The 19,555-nt window shown below is 52.4% G+C and overlaps 1 protein-coding gene across 1 annotated transcript in view; it reads right to left on the bottom strand.

The window, feature by feature from the left end:
- Positions 1 to 6,074: 6,074 nt before the first annotated feature.
- Positions 6,075 to 19,555, bottom strand: part of THBS3 (thrombospondin 3) — a 30,838-nt gene continuing 17,357 nt past the window's right edge. The window contains exons 13-23 of the mRNA XM_066608946.1: positions 18,410 to 18,517; positions 18,152 to 18,311; positions 11,321 to 11,439; positions 9,846 to 9,898; positions 9,556 to 9,749; positions 9,304 to 9,482; positions 9,110 to 9,158; positions 8,832 to 9,028; positions 8,423 to 8,595; positions 7,350 to 7,489; positions 6,075 to 6,455 (exon numbers count right to left, since the gene is read on the bottom strand). Coding sequence (XP_066465043.1) covers positions 6,397 to 6,455; positions 7,350 to 7,489; positions 8,423 to 8,595; positions 8,832 to 9,028; positions 9,110 to 9,158; positions 9,304 to 9,482; positions 9,556 to 9,749; positions 9,846 to 9,898; positions 11,321 to 11,439; positions 18,152 to 18,311; positions 18,410 to 18,517 — 1,431 coding nt within the window. The 3' untranslated portion in view covers positions 6,075 to 6,396. The remainder of the gene's footprint in view (positions 6,456 to 7,349; positions 7,490 to 8,422; positions 8,596 to 8,831; positions 9,029 to 9,109; positions 9,159 to 9,303; positions 9,483 to 9,555; positions 9,750 to 9,845; positions 9,899 to 11,320; positions 11,440 to 18,151; positions 18,312 to 18,409; positions 18,518 to 19,555) is intronic.

The following is a 19,555-nucleotide window of genomic DNA, read 5'->3' on the forward strand; positions in this document are numbered from 1 at the left end:
CTTACTATACACCCATCATCCTCAGGGCTGATCCCTCCTCTTACTATACACCCATCATCCTCAGGTCTGATCCCTCCTCTTACTATACACCCATCATCCTCAGGTCTGATCCCTCCTCTTACTATAAACCCATCATCCTCAGGTCTGATCCCTCCTCTTACTATACACCCATCATCCTCAGGTCTGATCCCCCCTCTTACTATACACCCATCATCCTCAGGTCTGAGCCCTCTCCTTACTATACACCCATCATCCTCAGGTCTGATCCCTCCTCTTACTATACACCCATCATCCTCAGGTCTGATCCCTCCTCTTACTATGCACCCATCATCCTCAGGTCTGATCCCTCCTGTTACTATACACCCATCATCCTCAGGTCTGATCCCCCTCCTTACTATACACCCATCATCCTCAGGTCTGATCCCTCCTCTTACTATACACCCATCATCCTCAGGGCTGATCCGTCCTCTTACTATACACCCATCATCCTCAGGTCTGATCCCCCCTCTTACTATACACCGATCATCCTCAGGTCTGATCCCTCCTCTTACTATACACCCATCATCCTCAGGTCTGATCCCCCCTCTTACTATACACCCATCATCCTCAGGGCTGATCCCTCCTCTTACTATACACCCATCATCCTCAGGACTGACCCCTCTCCTTACTATACACCCATCATCCTCAGGTCTGATCCCTCCTCTTACTATACACCCATCATCCTCAGGACTGACCCCTCTCCTTACTATACACCCATCATCCTCAGGTCTGATCCCTCCTCTTACTATAAACCCATCATCCTCAGGTCTGATCCCTCCTCTTACTATACACCCATCATCCTCAGGTCTGATCCATCCCATTAACTATAAACCCATCATCCTCAGGTCTGATCCCTCCTCTTACTATACACCCATCATCCTCAGGTCTGATCCCTCCTCTTACTATACACCCATCATCCTCAGGTCTGATCCCTCCTCTTACTATACACCCATCATCCTCAGGTCTGATCCCCCCTCTTACTATGCACCCATCATCCTCAGGTCTGATCCCCCCTCTTACTATACACCCATCATCCTCAGGTCTGATCCCTCCTCTTACTATACACCCATCATCCTCAGGTCTGATCCCTCCTCTTACTATAAACCCATCATCCTCAGGTCTGATCCCTCCTCTTACTATACACCCAGCATCCTCAGGTCTGATCCCTCCTCTTACTATGCACCCATCATCCTCAGGTCTGATCCCTCCTCTTACTATACACCCATCATCCTCAGGTCTGAGCCCTCTCCTTACTATACACCCATCATCCTCAGGTCTGATCCCTCCTGTTACTATACACCCATCATCCTCAGGTCTGAGTCCTCTCCTTACTATACACCCATCATCCTCAGGTCTGAGTCCTCTCCTTACTATACACCCATCATCCTCAGGTCTGAGTCCTCTCCTTACTATACACCCATCATCCTCAGGTCTGAGTCCTCTCCTTACTATACACCCATCATCCTCAGGTCTGATCCCTCCTCTTACTATACACCCATCATCCTCAGGTCTGATCCCTCCTCTTACTATACACCCATCATCCTCAGGTCTGATCCCCCCTCTTACTATACACCCATCATCGTCAGGTCTGATCCCTCCTCTTACTATACACCCATCATCCTCAGGTCTGATCCCTCCTCTTACTATACACCCATCATCCTCAGGTCTGATCCCTCCTCTTACTATACACCAATCATTCTCTGTGCTAATCACCTTTCGGTCGGGCCCCATGACCAATCGTCTTTTAGGGCCCTTGCTATGTTAGTTTCACCTGCGGTCACCTGAGGACGTGGCCTGGTTGGTTCCCCTGTTTTGGGTCAGGGGTGTCGTCACTCTGTACTGGGGGCCGCAGAGGGAGCTGCACTGGAGTTCCCGGGGGGGAATTCTACTGGACGTTCACGGGGTGTCAGCCCTGGTGCATTGTTAGCGACATTCTGGGCCGGTTGCTGGGCGCCGGTTGCCATGGCAGCCAGATTGTGCCTCTAACAGATTTAATATTCAAAGAGGGCCCCCGATGCAAACTTCAGAGGCCTAAAGAGGGCGACTCCCCCGACACCCCTCCTCTCACACTGTAAAACTCTCTGTTCAGGTCTGCCAGTGAGACACAGGACAGAGGACTGCGGGCCAGACGCTTCACCGGGTAATCCATATCTGATGTAGCAGAGCTGTATGTCCACTAGTGTGATATGTGTTGTATGTGCAGTCGGTCCATCATGGCGGTATGTGGAGCCGGGTGCTGTGGCTTGGTTCTAGGGATGCAGAAGGATCGGGAAGGTGTGCACTGTTGTCGTACTTCTTCCAATATTGCACTCGTCCCGGCCTCCTGCGTTGCTGGGCTGCTCGCCGGCACTTCTCTACCACGTGTCCTTCCTTGGCTGCAGGTGCTTATGGTGGGATGTAGATAGAAGGGTGCTGGCGCCAGCATAGCGGCTTGTCACTGCAGGACCTTATACAATGCAGTGCCGACCGCTCTAGAGTCCAGCAACAGCCGCTACCACCCTCCGTCAGCTATGTGCAGTCACATCTCCAACAGATCCATTGTTATTCCTCCCTCACCACCCGCAGCCAGAATATTACCCCACCTCATGCTGTGTTCCCCTCTGTGCCCCCTGGACTACAGCAGACCTATGAGGAGTGCTGTGCTATCTGCCCCAGATCCTGTACGTTGCTCAGTGTTCCTGTTCATGAGCGGAGCATTATCCTGCATTGCGGAGCATTATCCTGCTGAGGGCGCTGCCATTAGGGAAACCCGCTGCCATGAATGGAGTTGTTGTCTGCACAATGTAAGGTAGGTGGTACATGTTACATTCACATCGTCTCACCAAGTGACACCTGGCCGTCCACATGCCCCCCAGCTTGTCTTCCTCCCATCCTGGTGCCATCTCTTCCCAGGTAAGTGACTTACCCAGCCGTCCACATGATGACAGGACCAAAGTACCAAGCAGATCACCCATCGCACTGCCCGCACTGGCTTGTCTTCTTCCGATCGAGGTGCCATCTCTTCCCAGGTAATTGACGCTCCCAGCCGTTCACATGGTGCCAGTATCCAAGTACCCACCATAATATCAACCAGTGCAATGCCCGCATGGGCTTGTCTTCTTCCCACCCTGGTGCCATCTTCTCACCAGGTAAGTAACGACCCTAGCCATCCACATGATGCCAGGACCAAAGTACCCAGCAGAATATCACCCATGACGCTGTTCTCCCGGCTTGTCTTCTTCCCATCCTGTGTTATCGCCTTCCCAGGTAAGTGACCGTCCCAGCCATTAGCATGATGCCAGAAATCAAATAGCTAGCAGAACATCACCCATCACACTCCCCGCTGGCTTGTCTTCTTCCCATTCTGGTGCCACATCTTCCCAGATAAGTGACGCTCCTAGCTGAACACAATGTCAGGACCAAAGTACCCAACAGAACATCATCCATCACACTGCCCACCAGCTTGTCTTCTTTCGATCCTGACGCCATCTTCTTTCTAGGTAAGTGACACCCTGGCCATTCGCACAATGCCAGGCCCCAAGTACCAAGCAGAATATCACCCATCACACTGCACTAACGGCTTGTCTTCTTCTTTCCATCCTGGTGCCATCTCTTCCCAGGTAAGTGATGCTTTCGGCCATCCACGTGATGCCAGGACCCAGGTACCCAGCAGAACAACACTCATCACATTGCCCACCGAATTGTCTTCTTCTGATCCTGTTGCCATCTTCTTACCAGGTAAGAGATCAACCTGCCTGTCCGCATAATTCCAGGACACAAGTAACCAGCAGAACATCCCCATCACACTGCCCCCACTGGCTTGTTTTCTTCCCATGCTGGTGCCATCTCTTACCAGGTAAGTTACACCCTGGCCATCCACATGATGCCAGGACCCAAGTACCGACCAGAACATAACCCATTGCACTGCCCCCACCGGCTTGTTTTCTTTCCATCCTGGTGCCATCTCTTCCCAGGTAAGTGATGCTTTCGGCCATCCACATAATGCCAGGACCCAAGTAACCAGCAGAAAACCACCCATCACATTGCCCACCGGCTTGTCTTCTTCCGATCCTGCTGCCATGTTCTCACCAGGTAAGAGATCTTCCTGCCCATCCGCATGTTGCCAGGACACTAGTAACCAGCAGAATATTCCCATCACACTGCCCCCACTGGCTTGTTTTCTTCCCATCCTGGTGCAATCTCTTCCCAGGTAAATTACACACTAGCCATCCACATGATGACAGTATCCATTTACCCAGCAGCACATCACACTGCCACCCAGCAAGTCTTCTTCCAATCCTAGTGCTATCGTCTCTCTATGTAAGTGACACCCTGGCCATTCGTATGATGCCAGGATCCAAGTACTAAGTAGAATATCTCCCATCATACTGCCCTTCCGGCTTGTCTTCATCCCATCCTGGTGCCATCTCGTCCCAGGTAAGTGATGCTTCCAGCCATCCACCTAATGCAAGGACCCAAGTACGCAGCAGAACATCACATTGTCCACCGGCTTGTCTTCTTCCCATCCTGTTGCCATCTTCTAATCAGGTAACAGATCCTCCTGCCTGTCGGCATGATGCCAGTATACAAGTAACCATCAAAACATCCCAATCACACTGCACTACCAGGTTGTTCTCTTCCCATCCTGGTGCAGTCTCTGCCCAGGTAAATTACACCCCGGCCATCCACCTGATGACAGGATGCAATTACCCAGCAGCACATCCCCCATCACACTGCCCCCACTGGCTTGTCCGCTTCCCATCCTGTTGCCATTTTCTCACTATGTAAGTGACACTCCTGGCCGTCCACATGATGCCAAGATACAAATACCCAGGAGAACATGTCTCATCACACTGCCCGTCGACTTGTCTTCTTCCCATCCTCGTGCCATCTCTTCCTAGGTAAGTGACAACCCAGCCGTACACATGATGCCTGGACCCAAGTACCCACCAGAACATAACTCATCACACTGCCCTCATGGCTTGTCTTTTTCCCAAGCTGGTGCCATCTCTTCCCATATAAGTGACTCTCCCCGCCGTCCGCATGCTGCCAAGACCCCAGTACCCAGCAGCACATCACCTATCACGCTGCCCACTGGTTTGTCTTCTTCTCATCCTGGTGCCATCTCTTGCCAAGTAAGTAACACCCCAACCGTCCACATGATGCCAGTACATCACCCATCACACTGCCCTGCCGGCTTGTCTTCTTCCCATCCTGGTACCATCTCTTCCCAGGTGCGTGACGCTCCTGGCACATGATGTAACATATGATCCATCAGACCGGGCGCCTTCTTCCATAGCTCCAGTTCTGATGCCCATCGTAGACACTTTCGGTGTTGGACTAGGGTCACATGGGCACTCTGACCTGTCCGAAGCCCCCGTACACACAGCGAGCTGCGATGTCCTGTGTGATGCGACACCTTTCTATCACCGCCAGCAGGGCCGTCATAAGTAATGTCTCCTACAGTCGCTCTTCTGTGGGATCGGACTAGATGGGCGGCCTTCACCCCCACATTAGCTTTGGGCGTCCACCACCCAGTTTTCCCTACTTGGAGCACTTTTGGTAGGTACTGATCACTACAGTCTGGTCACAACCCACAAGACCAGCTGTTTTAGCGTCACTTTGATCAGTCATCTACATATCACATTCCGTCCCTTGTGACTGATGACATAGATCTATCTATCTATCTATCTATCTATCTATCTATCTATCTATCTATCTATCTATATTTGGCTGTAAATCATCAATCGCAAGGGCTGGAATGTGATGCGCATATATAACATTCTGGGATATATTCACACCACATAGTATATTTTCCCCCAGCAAGCACCATTGTCACCAGATCATCGGTGTTATTCATATCTGCATATACCCCCAGCAGATACAACTCAGCACCCAGAAGAGGCCACGCACTGTGGTCGTCCCCCATATTGCACAGGATCGGATCTCCTTACCCTGGAGTAGGTGTTGAGCACATGACTAGAGCCTGGGTACAATGGTGGGACTATATTCTAAGGTGGCAGTGTCACTGACATGAAGACACAAAAGACGAGCAATAAAAAAAAACTCCAAAAACTTTATGAGCGGGTGTGGGACACGAAGAGTGTGAGAAGCCTGGAGGCCCGTTACAGATCTAGTCTCATGTCCATATAATGTCCCCCTTCAGCAGAACCAGTCACAGCACCCGCACTGGCAGCGGGGGACGACGAGTAATCTTGGTCATCCGATAAAGATGCAAAATCAGATGAGAGAGCAGTTGGGTCTGCTCGCCAGCGCAGAGGTTCAGGGCGCCACTTGTCTCCATAGATGGAATGCCCCAAGTCTGACCACAGACCCCGACATGTTAGGGTGGAAATACACACATGTGGAGCCGGAGGCTTATTCTCGACCTTCCAGTAGAACTCGTCTGTATGGCTCAAAGTCCTCGGGAATGGTGTCTGCCAGGAGAAGAAGACAGTGAGTACAGCACAAGGAGCCCACACACACCGATGTACTGCTCTGCAGCCTGCTGCCCCCGCAGAACCCTGTCCTTACAGACTCGGTTCCTGTACCCCATGCTACCCTCTCGCTGTGGTCCCATCACTCCACCACACACAACCCTCTCTAGAAGTCCTGCACCCTGCAAACCTCTTCCCATGTGGCCCGTCCCTGCACCCCGCAAACCTCATCCCACGAGGCCCTGTCCGTGCACGCTACAACCCTCCTCCCACGAGGCCCTGTTCCTGCACCCCACAACCTTCCTCCCACGAGGCCCCGTTCCTGCACCCCACAACCCTCCTCCCAACGAGGCCCCGTTCCTGCACCCCACAACCCTCCTCCCAACGAGGCCCCGTTCCTGCGCCCCACAACCCTCCTCCCAACGAGACCCCGTTCCTGCGCCCCACAACCCTCCTCGCACGAGGCACTGTTCCTGCACCCCACAACCCTCCTCCCACGAGGTCCCAATCCTGCGCCCCACAACCCTCCGCCCACGAGGCCCGTTCCTGCACCCCACAACCCTCCTCCCACAAGGCCCTGTTCCTGCACCCCACAACCCTCCTCCCAACGAGACCCCGTTCCTGCGCCCCACAACCCTCCTCGCACGAGGCACTGTTCCTGCACCCCACAACCCTCCTCCCACGAGGCCCCGTCCCTGCACACAATCCTCCTCGCACGAGGCCCCGTTCCTGCACCCCACAACCCTCCTCCCCCGAGGTCCCAATCCTGCACCCCACAACCCTCCTCGCACGAGGCCCCATTTCTGCACCCCACAACCCTCCTCCCCCGAGGTCCCAATCCTGCACCCCACAACCCTCCTCCTATGAGGCCCCGTTTCTGCACTCCACTCTCACCGTTGCATCTATACTGCAGGTTGGACCAGATGATGTTTTCTTGAGAGAAGCAGAAGACCCCGAGTCGTCCTCCTCGCATGCTGGTGTCTATGACCACCCCAGAATCGGCCACCAGATCTGCCCCCTCATACAGCTTCACCCTGCCAAAGAGTAAGGAGATGGTATATACACCTGAAGCGCCTATGGAGGTCATTATTAACCCCTTGTTCTGGGCGCCTGGCGGCTCTTTGTATAGGAGGTCACACAACATCTGGTTAATCCGCCTCTACCCGTCCAGCTGTTCTCCTATGCGATGAGCTCAGCGCTGGCAGGCCCGCGGCAGGGGTGCCCAGCACAATCCAGTTCCCAGGAGCAGGGCATTGTTCAGCGGTTTTCCATATGAAAGGCGACTCGCTAGTACTGCGGTCCGGCATTCCTAACGGGGATTGTGTTGCTGGGGCGATGGCCACAAGGACTTGGCGGGCGCGCTCCCCGCTGATATCATCGCTTCAGTAAACAAGAAGAGGGGATATTCTGCCCACTGGCGTCAGCCCCCCCCCCCAACCCTCTCCTTATACTGCAGAGAATTAACCCCTTAGAGTCTGATTGTACTGAATGCAATGATTACACAGATGGAGGCAGGTCAGACTAAGGAGAACAAAAGTAAAGAGTGAGGTTATAGCCCCCGAGCCACCCTTATGTGAACCGTTATAGCCCACGGGGGGCCCTTATGTGAGCCGATATAGCCCATGGGGGGCCCTTATGTGAACCGTTATAGCCCACGGGGGGCCCTTATGTGAGCCGATATAGCCCATGGGGGGCCCTTATGTGAGTCGATACGGCCTACGGGGGGCCGTTATGTGAGCCAATATAGCCCACGGGGGGCCCTTATGTGAGCCGATATAGCCCACAGGGGAGCCTTATGTGAGCCGATATAGCCCAAGGGGCACCCTTATGTGAGACGATAAGGGCCCCCTGTGGGATATATGTGAGCCGATATAGCCCATGGGGGCTCCTTATGTGAGCCAATATAGCCCATCTGGGACCAGGGAATAAGCTGATATACCCGACCTGTATCTGGAGCATGAGCTGACCTGATGTACCCCACCTGGGGCCGATGCGTGAGATGCCAGCGGTACGAGGTCTTATCTTTCCAGCCAACGTTCCGTGGGTCCTTCCAGAGAAGGCGCACGTGGTCAGGCGTGTGTCCCGTGTGCCACAAGGCATTCCGCATATATTCTCCTGGTCCGACCTTTGACTTCACGGCCTGGAGGAGGAGATTATAAGATGTAGGCGCAGGTATGGGGTCGCCGGCCGAGGTTTAACGCCACAAGGTTGATACACAAACAAACGGTAACAACAGGGGACATGTGTAACTGCACAACGTCATGTATGTTATGGGTAGGGGGCGTGGGACACATGTATGTTATTAGGCATATTATGTACAATGGGGGATGGCAGCACTAGTGCCAAGGTGGTACTACCGGGGATGGCAGTGGTTACCTTCAACTGCAGGCCTGGCTCTGCCACGGCTCTGAACGGCGTCGCCTGCCAGTACGTCTGCTCCGTCTGCTTCCACATGACCACATAGAAGCTTGCACTGTCCTGGTAGCTGAAGATAAAGCCAGCGTAGTCATCATCCGTGACCGTGTTCACGTGGAATGTCCCCTCAAAGTCCACGCCATTGAAGGCAGTGTAACCTGCAGGAAGACACGGGACAGGTAAGTGCTGCTTACGGGTGGGGGGGGTCTATGGGCATGTGACTGTCGAGTTCCCCTTACCTACTGCCAGGCCCGGATCGCTGTTCATGGTCTGCACGATCTCCATTCCCTGCCAGGAAGACACGGAAAAAACACTCAGTGCAAGGATATGGCAGACACCAGAGAGAAACAGCTGATGGTCTGAGTATATGAACAGTGGCAGCAGTGCCGCTGATCTCCTGGGGAAGAAGACTCCACCATGATCGGTCCATTACCTGGTTCAGCACCACCCAGTTTGGATCTATTTGTGCGTCTCCTTCTGGATCCAGAACGACGGTCTGAAAGGCCCTGAAGTCTGTGAGCGTCACCTCAGCGCTCTCGGGGCAGACGTCGTACGAGTCAGCTACAGAATCGTTATCAAAGTCGATCTCGCACACATCTCCAATGCCATCCCCTGCGGGCACAGAGCGCTAGTTACCTCCGCACCTCACACCCGCCTTACACAGCCGTGCTCAAGAGCCACTCACCATCCGTGTCCTTCTGGTTGGGGTTGTTGATGAGCCGGCAGTTGTCCGGTCCTGGGGGAACGTAGTCAGGAACGCCATCATTATCGTCATCCTGGTCGCACTCGTCTCCAATCCCATCGTTGTCGGAATCCAGCTGGGAGCTGTTGGGAATGTCGGGACAATTGTCCTTGGTGTCCTGGTGCCCGTCGCCATCCCTGAAGAATGAGGGGAATCAGAAGACGAAGCCTCACCAAATCCATTGCCACCAGTCACCGGGGTTCCAGGAGACGCCTCTCTAGTATAGGACTCACCTGTCCTGGTTGGTGTCACACATGTCGCCTACTAGATCGCTGTCCGCATCTGACTGGAGGGAGAGACAACTCATCAGTAGGACAGGTAGCATGGAGTTAAATACAGCTGCTAAGGGTGGGTATATACAACCTACAGCCAAAGAGGATGAGTGTATATATCATCTACAGAGTGTGGGTATATAGAAGCCACTGAGAGTGGGTACATATATCCTACAGCCACAGAGGGCAGGTACATATATTCTATAGCTACTGAGGGCGAGTATATATATTCTACAGCTACAGAGGATGGTTACATATATCCTACAGCTACAGAAAGCAGGTACATATATCCTACAGCTACAGAGGATGGTTACATATATCCTACAGCTACAGAGCACAGGTACATATATCCTACAGCTACAGAAAGCAGGTACATATATCCTACAGCTACAGAGGACGGGTATATGTATCCTACAGCTACAGAGGCCGAGTACATATATCCTACAGCTACAGAGGACGGGTACATATATCCTACAGCTACAGAGGACGGGTACATATATCCTACAGCTACAGAGGACGGGTACATATATCCTACAGCTACAGAGGACGGGTACATATATCCTACAGCTACAGAGGACGAGTACATATATCCTACAGCTACAGAGGACAGGTACATATATCCTACAGCTACAGAGGGCAGATATAAAGATCCTACAGCTACAGAGGACAGGTACATATATCCTACAGCTGCACAGGGCAGATATAAAGATCCTACAGCTACAGAGGGCGGGTTCATATATCCTATAGCTACATAGAGCGGATATACACATCCTACAGTTGCAAAGGGTGGGTATATATATCCTACAGCAATAGAGGGTGGGTACATATATCTTACGAGTACAGAGACCATGCATATACATATCCTACAGTTACAGAGGGCGGGTACATATATATTACAATTACAGAGCGCAGGTATATATATATCCTACAGTTACAGAGGGCAGGTACATATATCCTACAGTTACAGAGGGCGGGTACCTATATTCTACAGCTACAGAGGGCAGGTACATATATTCTACAGTTACAGAGGGCGGATATACACATATCCTACAGCTGCAGAGGACAGGTATATACATATCCTACAGTTACAGAGGGTGGTTACATATATCCTACAGCTACAGAGCGCAGGTATATATATACATATATATATATATATCCTACAGTTACAGAGGGCAGGTACAGATATCCTACAGTTACAGAGGGCGGGCAAATACATATCCTACAGTTACAGAGAGCGGGTACATACATATCTTACAGCTACAAAGGATGAGTATATACATATCCTACAGCAACAGAGGGCGGGTACATATATCTGACAGCTACAAAGGATAGGTATATACATATCCTACAGCTACAGAGGGCGGGTATGTACATATCCTACAGCTATAGAGGGAGGTTACGTACTGGCAGGGGATGTGGCAGTGCAGCATTCCTACCTGTGTTGGGTTGCTGGTCTCGGGGCAGCTGTCACAGGCGTCTCCTACACTGTCTAGGTCTCGGTCTGTCTGCAGGGGGTTCGGTACTTTAGCACAATTATCCAGTGTATTAGGGATGCCTGTAGAGAAGCACAGATATGCGTATACATGAGTGTGGGTGTATGTGCGCACTCTACATACGTGTACACCCCTGGTCCTTCATGCCAACACAGAGCGGTGGAGAGAAGCGGCCCCAGTATGTGATGGTGGATGTCACCCGCACACGCCGGATACTGATGACTTGTATTACCCCTCAGCAGCGCAGACGCTGGGTATTTCATGACCTTGTCTAATGTTTCAGCTGCGCTTGCATCTTCTCTTGTAGCGCCCCCCAGAGGTGACTCTGGTCGGTAACCGACACATCCGTCCTGATGACGGTGCCGAACTGGATGGTAACCAGGACTCTGGGCCACAAAGTGCGTTCTTCACCCCCGATGTCCAGTCCGCATGTTTTGGGTCATTGTTCTGCTGTTGCGTGAAACCACAACATGATGGGGACTGGAAGGGATGGCGCACCAGGATCTTGCGGTAGCACCAGTAGAGAGGCGCGTCTGACCAGACTGCTAGGAAGTGTTGGGACCAGTGGATGTGTGAGGGCACACAAGATGACCGGGTTTAGGACGCCCCGACAGACCACCAGTAGAGAGGAGCATCTGACCAGACTGTTAGGAGGTGTTGGGACCAGTGGATAGGGGCACACAAGATGACCGTACTCAGGATGCCCCCTACAGACCACCAGTAGAGAGCAGCATCTGATCAGACTGTTAGGAGGTGTTGGTACCAGTGGATGTGTGAGGGCACACAAGGTAACCGGGCTCAGGACCTCCCAACAGACCATCAGTAGAGAGGACCGTTGGACCAGACTGTTAGGAGGTGTTGGGACCAGTGGGTGTGTGAAGGCACACAAGGTGACCGGGCTCAGGACCCTCCAACAAACCACCAGTAGAGTGGAGCATCTGACCAGACTGTTAGGAGGTGTTGAGACCAGTGGATGGGGGCACACAAGGTGACCGGGCTCAGTATGCCCCCTACAGACCACCAGTAGAAAGGAGCATCTGACAAAATTGTTAGGGGGTGTTGGGGCCAGTGGATGAGGGCACACAAGGCGAGTGGACTCCTTGACAGACCACCAGCAAAGAGGAGCGTCTGACCAGACTGCTAGGAGGTGTTGAGACCAGTGGATGTGTGAGGGCACACAAGGTAACCTGTCTCAAGACGCTCCCGACATACCACCAGTAGAGAGGAGCATCTGACCAGACTGTTAGAAGGTATTTGGGCCAGTGGATGTGTGAAGGCACACAAGGTGACCGGGCTCAGGACGCCCCCTACAGACCACCAGTAGAAAGGAGCATCTGACCAGACTGTTAGGAGGTGTTGGGACCAGTGGATGTGTGAGGGCACACGAGGTGACAGGGCTCAGGACCCTCCGACAGACCACCAGTAGAGTGGAACATCTTACCAGACTGTTAGGAGGTGTTGGGACCAGTAGATGGGGGCACACAAGGTGACCGGCTCAGGATGCCCCCTACAGACCACAAGTAGAGAGGAGCATCTGACCAGACTGTTCGGAGGTATTGGGACCAGTGGATGTGTGAGGGCACACAAGGTGACCGGGCTCAGAACGCCCCCCACAGACCACCAGTAGAGAGTAGCGTCTGATTGTCTGACAAGCAACCGCAGCTCCAACTGTGGGATATGCCACAGGATACCATACAGAACCAGTATGTCTCCATGCCCGCCCGTATCACATCTTGTATCAAAGCAAGAGGCGGCCCAACAGTGTAATAGGGCCTTCATACACAGCGGCCCTTCACTATGGAACGGACACTGTTTAAACTTAACGATGAGAGATTAGCTGCATCGCTCATCTTTTATGCAGCATATAAGAGGAGCGATGAAGCAGCTCATCGCTAAGTTTAAACAGCTGCGGAGTTGTGTAGGAAATTATAGTACCAGTGTTTCTGGTGGCGCAATGCGCTACACAGCTGTGCTACATGATACATGCATTATGATCCCCACACGACACACACAGCAGCTTGATTACTACACCAGACAAACACAGCTTGGCTCCTCCCACAGCAGTGACATCACCATATGTCCTTCAGCCCACCGGATCTCTGTGGTGGAGGTAGGTCAGTGTGATCTGTCAGGACTGCTGAGTTGTCTTGACATAATAGCAGTTTAGTTGTATTCTCATTTTGTTATTCTTGCCCTCCCCTTTTCAAGAGCCTAACTGTGTTGTTCTTCTGTCAGTCAGACTCTGTGATTTATATATGTTGTAGGTGCTTCAATGATGTCACCAGGGGGCGGAGATGACATCACCAGGGGTGGAGCATAAGAATCACTCACACACACATACATACATACATACATACATACTTACAGACAAGTGGTCGTTAGTAGTTTGACTAAGCCTCAAACCCCCTAATACCACTGGCAAACATAACAGTCGCCCTCAAAAATCCCCAATCCATTTGCTCACCCTAGCTATCCTCCTGCTACTAGCGGCAACGAATATCTCTCCCAATCCTGGCCCACCCTCCACTGCCCTTAACCATTACCCCCTACCTGACTCACTTAGACACGCCTCAAGCCCAACTACTAGCCCATGCATACCCTCCCCTGACTCCTTTAAATGCGCACTGTGGAACTGCCAGTCAGCATGCATGCTAAATCTCTAAACCTGCTAGCTCTCACAGAAACGTGCATACAGCAATCTGACACTGCCTCCCACTGTATTGTCTTATAACGGCCTGCAGTTCTCCCATACCCCAGACCGGAAAACAGGCATGGTGGAGGAGTAGGTGCTCTTCTCGTCGTGCAATGCACCTTCCAGGTAATCCCCCCCATACCCGCACTTGCTTTCCCATCATTTGAGGTTCATATGCTACGACTCTTCCGTCCACTGTCCATGCGAGTTGCAGTCAACTACCGCCCCCAGGTCCTCCCCACCTGTTTCTTGAGCACTTTGCCGCCTGGCTCCCCCACTTCTTATCCTGTGAAATTCCAACCCTCATCTTAGGCGACTTTAACATCCCCACTAATGACCCCGTCTCTCCATCTGCCTCTCAGCTTCTTTCGCTCATCTCCTCCCTTGGTCTCGCACAACTCACAGCCTCTCCCACTCACAAGGATGGCAATACTCTGGATCTGGTCTTCCTCTGTCGGTGCTCTGCTTCCCACTTCACTAACTCCCCTCTTCTGCTCTCGGACCATAACCTGCTCTCTTTCTCTGTTAAGCCTTCTAGTATCTCCCCAGCCCGTCCTACCTACCGTACATACAGGAACCTTCAGGCCGTTCACACCCAATACTTTGATGAGTCTCCTGCCCCAAACTGGCTGCCGCACATTACAGAACCACTCTCAAACATGCCCCCCGTGACCCAAGCCATCCGGTGCAGACCGTGGCAACCATGGCTCACGCCTCAAACGTGCTTCATCCAGCGGTGCTGTAGGTGTGCTGAACGGCGGTGGAGAAAGTCGCAAAAGTCCACGGACTTTCTCCACTACAAATTCATGCTCGGTACCTACAAGCTAACCCTCCACCATGCAACACAAGTCTACTTCATCTCTCTCCTCTCCTCACTCCTCACTCCTCTCACAACCCTAAACGGCTCTTTGACACTTTTCACTCCCTTCTCAGCCCTAAACTGCAGCCCCCGGTGACGGATCTCAGTGCTGAAGAGCTGGCTGCTTACTTCAAAAAGAAAATCATCATCATCCAGCAGGAAATTACCTCCTAATCCCAGACTAGCCCCGACCCTAACCTCATCAGTACCAGCTCCTATTCACTCTCTGTACTCAGACCAACGACAGAGGAAGAAGTCTCCAAATTGCTTTCCTCTGCTTGCCCCACCACCTGCGCTAGCGACCCTCTTCCGTCACATATCCTCCGGTCCCTCTCCCCTTACACCTCCTCGGATCCCTCTCCCCTCACACCTCCTCCCTCTCCCTGGTTGTCATCGCTTATCTCACCACTATATTCAACCTGTCTTTAACCTCTGGCATTTATGCCTCCTCTTGTAAACACGCCATCATATCCCTACTGCTAAAGAAACCAACTCTTGATTCGACTAATGCTGCCAACTACCGACCGATCTCAAATCTCCCCTTCATCTCCAAACTACTAGAACGGCTGGTTTACTCTCGTGTTTTAAGCTATCTATCAGAAAACTCTCTTCTCGAACCCCTACAGTCCAGCTTCTGCCCCCTACACTCGACAGAAACCGCCCTTACAAAAGTGTCAAACGACCTCCTGACAGCCAAATCGAGGGGCGACTATTCCCTGCTGATCCTCCTCGATCGCTCCACAGCGTTTCACACTGTTGATCACAAATGCTGCTCAGTATGCTTCGCTCCATCGCCTAAAGGACACTGCTCTCTCCTGGTTCTCCTCCTACCTATCTGACTGCTCCTTCAGTGTCTGATTTTCAGGCTCTACCTTTCCTCCTTTTCCCCTTGCTGTTAGGGTCCCCCAGGGCTCGGTCCTTGGCCCCCTCCTCGACCCCTTGCTGTTGGGAGTCCCCCAGGGCTCGGTCCTCGGCCACCTCCTTTTCTCCATCTACACAGCCCCTATTGGACAAACCATCAGATTTGGCTTTCAGTACCATCTGTATGCTGACGACACCCAGTTATACACCTCGTTCTGTGACATCAAAGGAGCATTCCTCCAGAATGCCACCGACTGTCTGTCTGCTGTCTCTAACACTATGTCCTCTCTCTTCCTAAAACTGAACCTCTCAAAAACTGACTTACTGGTGTTTCTGCCCTCTACTAACCGACCTCATCCTGACATCTCCATCTCAGTGTGTGGCACCATAACTCCCAGAACGCTCGCCGCCTTGATGTTATATTCGACCCCATTCTCTCCTTTACCCCCTACATCGAATCACTGGGCCGAACATGTCAGCTGCACCTCAAGAACATCGCAAGAATCCCCCCCTTTCTCACCGTGGAAACGCTAAAAACGCTCACTGTTGCCCTCATCCATATATTGCAACTCGCTGCTGATCGGCCTCTCCCGTACCAGACTCTACCCCCTCTATTCCATCCTGAATGCAGCAGCCAGGTTCATCTTACTGTCCAGCTGCTACTCGGACGCCTCTGCCCTGTGCCAGTCACTGCACTGGCTGCCCGTCAAATACTTACTACCCTCATCCACAAAGCACTCAATAGCACATCGCTACCCTACATTGCATCCCTCATCTCAATCCACCACCCAGCCCGCGCCCTCCGCTCTGCTAATGAAATCAGACTAAATGCCCCTTTAACTCGAACCTCTCATTCCCGCCTCCAAGACTTCTCCAGAGCAGCACCGGTCCACTGGAACGCGCTACCCAAAAACTATCCGGGCAATCCCTGACTCACAAAACTTCAGGCGTGCTCTAAAAAACACCTCTTCGGGGAGGCATACCAAATCCCCTAAACCAAACCTCTCTGTACTGCGCCTGATAACATGCTCCCTGACCTACTGACTGCAACCATTGCTAGCCGTCATCAACCGCCCCCTGCAGTCATACTGATTCAACCACTATACGGTTTGACCATTGTCTATGTGTATAGCATCCCACACTCTCCACCCCGCCATACCGTGCACATCTCCAGCCCTTTACCTACTGTATCACCCAAATATTTGTAGTATGTAAGCTCATTGGAGCCCCTGAACTCTACTGTCTCCATCAACTGTTTTTTTGTATTTTTGGAGTTTCTGTATCACCCTGTCTTTGTAAGCGCTGCGGAATATGTTTGCGCTATATAAATAAAGATTATATTATTACTATTATATATTCCTTCTAGGGAAGGGATGTGACTGAGAATTTTGAGCGATAATCGTTGTGTCTAAATGGATCTTAACACCGACGTGCCAGAAGTCACGGGACAGGAACTAAAACCCTGTAGGACCCCTCCAGCCCAGCAGGGTGCAGCAACTCATCGTCGCATCGACTCCACAATTGGACGTAAGGATTCTGGGGGGATGTTGAGCCGTCTGCATAGCCCCCACAGCTCCGGTGTATTTGTAGGTACAGGATCCTCTCCACCACACCCCATAAATGCTCCACTGCGCTCATGTCGGGTGACCATGCCGGCCGCACCATTTATAGGAACTCTCCAGAGTGCTCTAAACAATTCTGGACAACTTGGACCCGACGGCGCAGAGTATTATCCTGCGGGAATATCCCATCATTGTGGGAGACATGAGGGGCTGCACACGGTTACCGAGCAGTGACATGTAGCCGGCACCAGTCACAGACGTGGCAGACCAGTGGACCCAACCCATGAGAACGCCCCACAGCAGTATGGAGCCTGATCGTGACGCTGACCTGCGGGGTCTGCGGGTGGCTCTACCTGCTTTTCTGCTTGCACGGACAATTCTAGCCAGACGTCCATCGGCCGCCATCATTAAGCGCCTGAGGGCGGTCACTGCGCTGTTTACTGTGGCCCGCTATCAGCCTCATCCGATAATTCCTATCGCCTCGCTGTGAGCACACGGGGCGCTGTTCAACCTCACAACTTGAAGAGGGGTTCCCGAGCCGCCCCATCAGTGGTGGGGTACATTTCGCTATTCCAGGACTTCTGGCACGGCCGTGTACATATACACACATAGGTATACATATTTATTACAGCACAGTTATTATATATAAAGATGGGGGGGGCGAGATTTCATCAGCCTCTCCCATCAGTAATCTGTAAGATCTGAGGTCATTTGGACCTTGATGCATACTATCTCAGAGTAGGGCGTGTTTTTCCCTCCCCGCCATACTGGTCACATAACCCCAGGCGCCCGTCACTCACCGTCCCCATCAATGTCATTATCACAAGCATCTCCCTCTCCGTTGGCATCGGTGTCTTTCTGGTCATTGTTGGGGACGTTGGGACAGTTGTCACAGGCATCACCAAATGAGTCGGTGTCTGAGTTCTGCTGGTCCTTGTTGGGGACTAGTCGGCAGTTATCCTGAAAGACAAGAGCCAAGTGAGGGGTCGCATCCCGGCTCCGGAGCGAGGGAAGCGGACAACGAACCCCAGGATTCCACATTTACGACTTCACATTACCTCCACGTTTTTAATGCCATCACCATCTGCGTCCTCGTCGCACTGGTCCCCGATCCCATCATTATCGGCGTCCTCCTGGCCGGAGTTCGGGGTTAGTCTGCAGTTGTCCTGTCGGAGAGCAGAAATAAATCAGCAAGCCTACAGAGCGGGGAAGAGAACCTGCAGATGGAGGTGCAGCTACTCATCAATGGGTTAATGTGGGGACATTTAAATCTCCAATATCACACATCACCGGATCCCATCAGTGCACACCCCAATCACCAGATCCCATCAGTGCATACCCCAATCACCAGATCCCATCAGTGCATCCCCCAATCACCAGATCCCATCAGTGCATCCCCCAATCACCAGATCCCATCAGTGCATACCCCAATCACCAGATCCCATCAGTGCATCCCCCAATCACCAGATCCCATCAGTGCATACCCCCATCACCAGATCCCATCAGTGCATACTCCGGATCCCATCAGTGCACACCCCCATCACCAAATCCCATCAGTGCACACCCCATCAGCAGATCCCATCAGAGCAAACCCCATCACCAGATCCCATCAGTGCAAACCCCCATCATCAGATCCCATCAGTGCATCCCCCCATCACCAGATCCCATCAGTGCATACCCCGGATCCCATCAGTGCACACCCCCATCACCAAATACCATAGGTGCATACCCCATCAGCAGATCCCATCAGTGCATACCCCCATCTCCAGATCCCATCAATGCATACTTACATCACCAGATGCCATCAGTGCACACTCCCATCACCAGATCCCATCACTGGACCCCATCAGAGCATATCCCCATCACTGGATCCCTTCACTGCTTAACTTCACTCATCACTGGATCCCATCAATGCAAACCCCCATCACCACATCCCATCAGTGCAAACCCCCTCACCAGATCCCATCAGTGCATACCCCCATCACCGGATACCATCAGTGCACACCCCCATCACCAAATCCCATCAGCGCACACCCCATCAGCAGATCCCATCAGAGCAAACCCCATCACCAGATCCCATCAGTGCATACCCCTATCACCAGATCCCATCAGTGCATCCCCCCATCACCAGATCCCATCAGTGCACACCCCCATCACCAAATACCATAGATGCATACCCCATCAGCAGATCCCATCATTGCATA

Source organism: Eleutherodactylus coqui, chromosome 6 (genome assembly GCF_035609145.1).
Source record: "Eleutherodactylus coqui strain aEleCoq1 chromosome 6, aEleCoq1.hap1, whole genome shotgun sequence".
Classification (NCBI taxonomy): Eukaryota; Metazoa; Chordata; class Amphibia; order Anura; family Eleutherodactylidae; genus Eleutherodactylus; species Eleutherodactylus coqui.